Genomic DNA, 8,993 nt, shown 5'->3' with positions numbered 1-8,993 from the left:
GATTAGCTTTTATTGAATTAGTGTTTTTGTGACTTTAAGTAATGTCTTGTGTAAAATCACATGTAATATATTGTAAAATCACATGTGAGTGTTTTATGATAATACATTACTGGAATTTAAAAGTGATTACTGATGAATACAATGAAGATGATGATAAAAATCGAATTGTTGTAAATTTTTACTCATTTAATCACATGTGATTAGCTTTTAATGAATTAGTGTTTTTGTGACTTTAAGTAATGTCTTGTGTAAAATCACATGTAATATATTGTAAAATCACATGTGATTGTTTTATGATAATACATTACTGGGATTTAAAAGTGGTTCCTGATGAATACAATGAAGATGAAGATAAAAATCGAATTGTTGTAAATTTTTACTCATTCAATCACATGTGATTAGCTTTTAATAAATTAGTGTTTTGTGACTTTAAGTAATGTCTTGTGTAAAATCACATGTAATTTCTTGTAAAAATCACATGTGATTGTTTTATGATAATACATTACTGGGATTTAAAGTGATTACTGATGAATACAATGAAGATGAAGTTGAAAATCGAATTGTTGTAAATTTTTACTTATTGAATCACATGTGATTGCGTTATATGATAATACATTATGTGATATGTATATTGTCTCTTATTTCAGTTAAACATTCAATTAACATTGTAATTTGTTTTTCACAGATTATAATTCACCAAAAGCAACTGCAACACGTAAAAACGAAACACCAGGTGGATCATTGTATTATGCACTAATTGTTGACAAACTTTTCTTACCGGTCATTGGTCATAATTATGGAACACTTGATCAATATGAAGAGATGTATAGGTTATATGCATATCATGCATGTTTTGACATAAGAAAGGCTGGACAAAAAACTGCAAAATCTGGTTTAGTCAAACAAAAATATTACTTTTGCAACAAGGCTGGCACACCAAAGGAAGTCTACTTTGATACATTACAAGAAACTAAAAAGCCAATTCGGAAAAGTAACATGGAATGCACAGGATGTAGGGCTAAAGTTAGATTCGACCGGGTGTATGGAACATATACTTTCATTCTTGCTGACTTTGAAGAACAACATAATCATGAGTTGCTACCGATAGAATACAGACATTTAAGTTAAAAGGAAAGACAAATGAGGTATGCGGAGAAGTTGTTTGTATACCATTCGACGGTATCAAATATTGGTCCAACAAAGGCATACGAAGTTTACAGCAATATGAAAAGGTCTGAAAAAAATGTTCATGGAACTGTAATTGACTTCAGAAACTGAAAACGAGAATTGAATGTGTTTATCAATGCAACTGATTCTCAAATGCTCGTTAACAAAATGGAAGAAAGGAAAAAATATGTTCCTGGTTTTTCATTTGAGTACAAGCTTGAAAAAAGTCAATTACATTCTATTTTCTGGGCGGATGAAGTTGCAAAGTGCAACTACAAGGAGTTTAGTGATGTTATCTCATTTGATGCAACATATAGAACTAACAGGTATGATACCTGGTTTTTACAGCTTCTAATCACATGTGATTGACAGGTTTTTTGGCTTATCTTAGTTTCTAACATTTTCTTTTTGTTAACAGGTACAACCTCAAGTTTGTACCATTTACTGGAATAGATAACCACCGTAGGTGTGTCACTGTTGCTGCGGCAATGATCAGGGATGAAACAGCCGAGAGTTATAAATGGCTACTTAATTGCTTCATGAAGACATTCGGGAAAGAGCCAAACATGATTGTGACAGATCAGGACAAATCAATGGCGATAGCCATAAAAGAGGTCTTTAAGACGGCAAAGCATAGACTATGCATGTGGCACATTATGCGGAAGGTGCCATCAAAGGTATGAGTTTTGTTATTGAAGACTACATGTAACTAATCACATGCGATTGAAATGGTTAATGATACATATACATAATTTTCTTAATATGAATTATTAACCAATCAAATGTGATTACAGATTCAAGAATCAAATCCTAATATTGAAGACAAACAAGAAAAAGACTTCAAGAAGAGATTTGATAAAATTGTGTGGAATATGTACATAGAACCAACTGTTTTTGAAGAAAAATGGGAAAAGTTGATGGACGATTTTTCATTGAAGAATGACAGTTGGTTCAAATATATGTTTGATATTAGATCAAGTTGGATACCAGCATATTTCATCGAAACTGAAATGTTTGGTTTGATGCGAACTACTTCAAGATCAGAGAGTGAAAATGCTTTTTTCACACTTTACAAGATCTGCATCAAATCTGTTGACTTTTATGGACGACTTTGAATCTGCCATGTTAAAACAGAGGTCAAAACAAGAATCTTTGGATGTACAGACAATCAAGAAAAACCCAAAATTATTAACGTTGCTAAGAATTGAAAAACATGCATCGAAGGTATACACGAATACAATTTTTCTGATTATTCAACAAGAGATTGTTGCAGCTTTGTATAAATGTTCATTGGATAAAATGGACAAAGAGGAATACACGAAAATATTTATTGTTAAAGAGAAATTGGAAAAGAGAAAGGAATGCTCGAATGAAGGGAAGAAAAATGAAGGTTCGAATGAAGGAAAAAAAGATGAAGGCTCAAGTATGGAGGATAAAAGGGAAGGCTCGAATGAAGAAAAAGAGTTCTTCAAATACAAGGTAAACTAATTTACATATTTTTTCATGTATGGAATAACATTTGTGCAATAGTTTGAATCTCACTTGTTAAAATAGTTTAAATAGGTACTTATCACTTGTGATTGACTTATACATCAGTTGTCATATTTAAATAGGTACTTATCACTTGTGATTGACTTATACATCAGTTCACTTGTGATTGACTTATACATCAGTTGTCATATTTAAATAGGTACTTATCACTTGTGATTGGCTTATACATCAGTTTCATACTTTTTTTTTATTATGAAGGTACTTCATAACCGCCAAGATGGATCAATAATATGTACATGTAGACACTATCTACGATTTGGTCTTCTTTGTAGACATTGTTTTTGGGTATTGAAGAACGATAATATAGATGAAATCCCTGAAAAATACATAATGAGGCGTTGGAGAAGGGATATAATACCACCCGAGTTAAGATCAAAGAGAAACAGATATGGCAACGAAAACATTGCTGTTTAAAATTCTATTAATGAAATCACATCAGTTGTTGATGATTGTGTTGAACTAATTGGCCAGGATGAAACAACGCTACAAGTGCTTCTTGAAAAAGTTAAAATGGTGAAGAAAGAAGTTGAGGATCAAGTGCCAAAACAGTTTAAGAAAAAAGATGTTGTCATACAAGAAATGGTTGATGTTTCAAAGCCTAATTCATTAGACATACAAAACCCACCCGTTGGGAGATACAAAGGTTGTGGAAAAGATAAGCGTCTTATGAGTGGAAAAGAGAAAGGAATTTTGGAAAGCAAAAAAATAAAGATTACTTGCAGTAATTGTGGATCACATGAACACAATTGCAGGGGTTGTGAAAAAGACAAACGTTGATTTTATTTTTTATATTCGTACAATTGTTAATTTTGGTGTTCCTATTAAATGTTTGACTTTCATTTTTTTTATATTTTGTTACTTTATTTCAAGAACAACTGTTAAAAATTGTTAATGTGTTTGAAACATTTTTTATTTATGGTTTTGATTTTAGAGATTGTATATTAACAGTTGTGATTATATACTGTAATCACATGTGATTAAGTAGTTCAATCACATGTGATTTTACATAATAATCACATGTGATTGAATAAAGCCAATAACATTAAGAATCATTTGTAAAATCAATTAGTCCTTAAACCCAAAAACCATGTGATGGGTCCTAATGGTGGTGAGAGGTCTTTGCAAAATTAATTTGTAAAAGAATGTATGTTAACGGTTGTGATTATATACTAAAATCACATGTGATTAAGTAGTTCAATCACATGTGATTTTATATTACAATCAGATTTGATTAAATAAGATAATGACATGAGATTAAGTAGTTCAATCACATGTGATTTTATATCACACAATGTATGTTAACGGTTGTGATTATATACTAAAATCACATGTGATTAAGTAGTTCAATCACATGTGATTTTATATTACAATCAGATTTGATTGAATAAGACAATGACATGAGATTAAGTAGTTCAATCACATGTGATTTTATATCACATAATGTATGTTAACGGTTGTGATTATATACTAAAATCACATGTGATTAAGTAGTTCAATCACATGTGATTTTATATTACAATCAGATTTGATTGAATAAGACAATGACATGAGATTAAGTAGTTCAATCACATGTGATTTTATATCACATAATGTATGTTAACGGTTGTGATTATATACTAAAATCACATGTGATTAAGTAGTTCAATCACATGTGATTTTATATTACAATCAGATTTGATTGAATAAGACAAGTGATTATATATGTAATATCACATGTGATTGTTATGTATTATCACTTGTGATTGCAAATGCAAAAATCACATGTGATTGCATGAGGAATAACTTGTAGCTGTATAGTATTTTTAATCAACCATCAACCACCAAGAATCATAACCATCAAGCATTAGAGACAATAAATATATGAACATCTAAACCATGCATTAAAATATCAAGTAGCATGTCATTAACCAAAAAACATCTTGACCAAAAGAGCCATCAACATCTAACCACTAGCATGTCATTAACCAAAACACATCTTTCCAACCATCTACATCTAACCATACACTGAACTATCAAAGTAGAACAATAACATACATCTTCAAAAAAACTTCACTATTCATTAGATTGCTGGTCATGCACCTCTTGATTTTTAGCCTTTTCAACTCGGACACCTCTTGATTGTTTTGCAGAAATGATAACCTTCCTATAATCTTTCTTTTCATGGAATGCGGAAAAATTTCTTGCATTTCTTAACATCTGCTCAGCATGTATGTTTAGATCATGCGACAAAATCTTCGATGCATAGCGAATTCTCAGCTTCCGGAGCTAATTCTTTTGTTCAGCCGACTCAGGCACCAATACATCAGACCACTCATTCTCTAATCTTGCTTTAAACATGTCCATGTGGAACATAGCAAACACGCCACAATCCACAACATTATCTATTGTTTTCCATGGCAGCGAAATCCTAATTCGTTCCAATTTTTCAATTTGATTTGTAAAAGGATGCTTATGAAATTTCAGATGTTCAGCAAAAGCATATAGCTGGGAAAAACGAAATCAAAAAAAATGAGTAGTTATTAAATTAATGATTGAGCAGATGTTTAAAAACAGTAAGTGTAAACAGGGGAAGCAAAAAAAACTGATATTGAAGTGGAAAACGTACAAGTAATGATATTATAATAAACACTAACCAAAAGATTGAAAACTTTGGCGTATCTTGCAGCATAGTTTTTAACTACCGAAGAGTTGTCAAGTATGTAGAGCTTAGGAACTTTCATGTCAATCACCAAGACAAAGAAATGCTCATGTCTGCAGATTGGGAAAAATACCTGTTGTAAAAAATCAAAAAAGAAAGAAATTATTAGAACACAAATAATTTATTATGATATAAAGGCAAATAGACCTACAAATGTAAGCTAGAAATAACATACAAGATCAACTTTTCGGAGTGACGCAAGCTTTGGATAAAATCTAAACCAAGCATTAGCACTTTCTTTGATTATCATCAGCTTATCTTCCTTTTTCATGTTCTTGTTGTCATACAAGTAAGAATACTGTAAATAAAATAACACATGTGATCATATATAACAATAATATGTAATTAAATCTATAATAATCACATGTGATTATATATAACAATCACATGTGATTATATATATAACAATCACATGTGATTATATATAACAATCACATGTGACTAAGTATTAAGAACCAGAACACACAGATACAAACAGCAAGCTAATATAGTACATAAAAATTTTTAAACGATAAAACTTACAATGATTGAAGAAGGGAAAAAAACCTAGACGGGCTAGATTGTCCTCTGTACTTTTGCTCTTCGTTCAGTATAAAGCTCCATAAATCAATTACAGTAGCCTCAACATAAACATCAGGGCAAAGTGATTCCAAACTAAGACGGTGTATCATGCTGCCTTTTCTTATTTCAAAAACAGTCTCACTAACAAACAAAAAAAGGGGGGTTAGTTTAATCACATGTGATTTCATAATATAATCACATGTGATTTCATAATATAATTACATGTGATTGGCTTATAAAGCAGAAGGATTTGTATGTATTAAAAGGAAAATTTTTAGAAAACTCACGAAGGGCTAAGCTTCATCGAAAATAATTCCATAGCCAAAATAAGCTCAGAGTTTGTCAGAATGTCAGACATAGCAGTCAGCTTGTTGATATACGCATATCTAAGAACGATTGTCCGATCTTTCTTTATAGCTTTTTTACAAAATTTCTTTGACTGGACAGCCGTTTATTTCGGTAACGTTTTTCCAACTTCAGGGCTGCTTGCCAACTTGCCCATGTCTAACAATTTCACAGCTTTATCATACTCCTTGTTCTCATATTTATCCTCCTGAGATAAGAGATGAAAAGTAGGTGGTGTTAAATTCATTATTGTTGGAGTATTATGAACAGGTAACCATGTAAGGCTTGTTGGTGCATTAAGTAAAGATATAATTTCACAAATATCAACGACCTCATTAACGTTGTTGTCAAACCATTGTGTCAAAGATGTGTACTCTTCTTCATTTTGATCTTTGTCAACATCTTTCTCAGCAACCTTTGGACCTACAACTTCTGTCACAACTGGAACAATTGGATCGTCGGAAGCAAGATTAACTTCTTGCTCATCATTCACATCATCATCAGCCTTGGATTGCCCATCATCAATCTTTTTCTCAGACTCAACCTTGTTTACATCAACACATTCATCATCTTTTTTCTCCGAATCAGCCTTCTTCTCATCACCCTCATCTTTTTTCTCCGAATCAGCCTTCTTCTCATCATCATTGTAACGACCCGGAAATTTCCGACCAAATTTAAACCCTAATCTTTATATGTTTCCGACACGATAAGCAAAACCTGAAATGTTGAGTATAGAAAGTTTAGAATATATATTTGGTTAATCAGTTACCCTTTTGACTAAGCCTGACGATTCACGAACATTTATGTGTATATACGATATATACTAATTAATTGATAACGTTAATAAAGTATTAGATATATAATAATAGGTTTCGATATAAGATTACTTTATTTATCGACGAAGGTAAAAGATAATAGAATTTTATAAATATCATTATTAATATTATTCTTAACAATTATTATTATTTTTGAACTTATTAAAATTATTAATAGTATTTTTAGAAGTATTAATATTATTAATATTATAAATCTTATTATTATTATTTATATACAATTATACATATGTGTTGATACAAATATAAATAGATACAAATTTTGATTCCAAGTCACTATCTGCTGCTTATCTTTTTCTTCAATCTTTCTGTTGCCCTGTGAACTCTTGTCGACGCCATGTATCTATATATCCATCTTCTTGAACTCCCCTCTTTCACCATCCCTCTCCCTCTTTTTGTTTTAAAATCGTAATCAAACTATAGCCAACACCACATTGACTTTACTGTGAAAATCACCATCATGAACTCACTAGAAAACCGTCATCATAATCGTACCATCACCTTGATCACATACACCCCACCCGCATATAAATTATTCATGTTTTCTTGATTAGAACCCAATCACCACTTTCATAAACCCAAGAACACCAACGGAGTGTTACTCCTGCTGTGGCATACTTTTCTTTCTGTGTCTTTATCAATCGAACAACCACCACTAACCATGTCCCTTACTCTCTCGCTATCCATATCTTTTCTCTCCTCTCTTTCTTTTCTTCTTGATCGTGAACCACCAAACAAATCACTACTTTCGCCACCACCATCACGACAATCACCACAAACGGCCACCCTACTTTGCTGCTACTATTTCTTTTCGTTAACCAAACCCAGATGAGAGAAAACAGATGCACATCGCAGCTATAAGATTACGTTCCTGTTTCTAATATAAAAAAAAATGATGCTTATGATCAACTTGAATATAGTTATTGATATATAAAGCGTTTTAATAAGCAAAGTGAAACAAGTAATCCACTTGTGATTCTTATTCGCATACTATGCCAGCTACATCTCTTTTTCTATTAAATAAACCCACTTTCCATGATTGAAGGTAAATATTGGCAGCCGACACCCCACTTGATAAACTTTACGCTGTCCTATATTTTTTTATTTGGAATTTCCCTTTTAAAACGTGCAATGCAACCGAATTGGGACAAAGCTTTGTTACTGGACAGAGGTGTCAACTTGGGCCGATGTCTTTCTTCTCCTAGTGGGCCGTTATGATTAAGCTTGTTGGGCCGAAGATTCAACTATTTTTTTTCTTCTGTTGAATTGCCGTAAAATGTAAAACCCACACAACATCACCAACTTGTATCTTAGCCAATTAATCAGTTTCGGATTCAACCATGAATGATGAAACAGTAACAATAGATTAAGATGTTAAAGGTGATTAGGATCATGGCTCGATGATGACGGGTCATGAAGTGAAGATGATAAGGGTTCCTGATGATCCATGATTATGAAGATGATCATATGATTTATGAATATGACTATAAGTTATGATTATAATTATGAGTTATGGTCATAATGGTGATAATAAACGAAATAATGATGATGACGACTAGAATAATGAAGGAGATAGAGGCCACTGTTTTCGTTCGTATATTACTTTTAATTTTTTTTTTTCTGTTCGAAGTTATCCAGTTTACCAAACGAGCCATTTAAATCAATTTAAAACGAGTTGGGCCGGGAACTGTTGGACTGAGTTAAAATGCTTTTCTTATTGGGCCGAGATCCAAAGTTTAGATTTTCTGTTGGGCTATCCAGGTTTGACAGATGGTTAGGCATGGTTGGTTTGAACAAGAGGTCGCGAGTTCGAGCCTAGGCAGCGACGTTTATATGTT

General features: G+C 32.1%; 1 protein-coding gene across 1 annotated transcript; it reads left to right on the top strand.

The window, feature by feature from the left end:
- The first annotated feature begins 1,335 nt into the window (after positions 1 to 1,335).
- Positions 1,336 to 2,282, top strand: LOC139901956 (protein FAR-RED IMPAIRED RESPONSE 1-like). The gene is made up of 3 exons (XM_071884616.1): positions 1,336 to 1,493; positions 1,586 to 1,844; positions 1,962 to 2,282. Exons 1-3 carry the CDS (start codon positions 1,336 to 1,338, stop codon positions 2,280 to 2,282), a joined length of 738 nt encoding a protein of 245 aa, XP_071740717.1.
- The last annotated feature ends 6,711 nt before the right edge of the window (positions 2,283 to 8,993 follow it).

Source organism: Rutidosis leptorrhynchoides, chromosome 3 (assembly GCF_046630445.1).
Source record: "Rutidosis leptorrhynchoides isolate AG116_Rl617_1_P2 chromosome 3, CSIRO_AGI_Rlap_v1, whole genome shotgun sequence".
Classification (NCBI taxonomy): domain Eukaryota; kingdom Viridiplantae; phylum Streptophyta; class Magnoliopsida; order Asterales; family Asteraceae; genus Rutidosis; species Rutidosis leptorrhynchoides.
Note: the sequence above shows the minus strand (reverse complement) of the source record. Positions and strands in the feature narration are given on the sequence as shown.

Coding starts and splice junctions, on each gene's coding strand:
- LOC139901956 (XM_071884616.1), top strand. CDS start 1,336: ATGGAAGAAAGGAAAAAATATGTTCCTGGTTTTTCATTTGAGTACAAG. Junction 1,494..1,585: donor GCAACATATAGAACTAACAG/GTATGATACCTG, acceptor TTTTGTTAACAG/GTACAACCTCAAGTTTGTAC. Junction 1,845..1,961: donor TGCGGAAGGTGCCATCAAAG/GTATGAGTTTTG, acceptor ATGTGATTACAG/ATTCAAGAATCAAATCCTAA.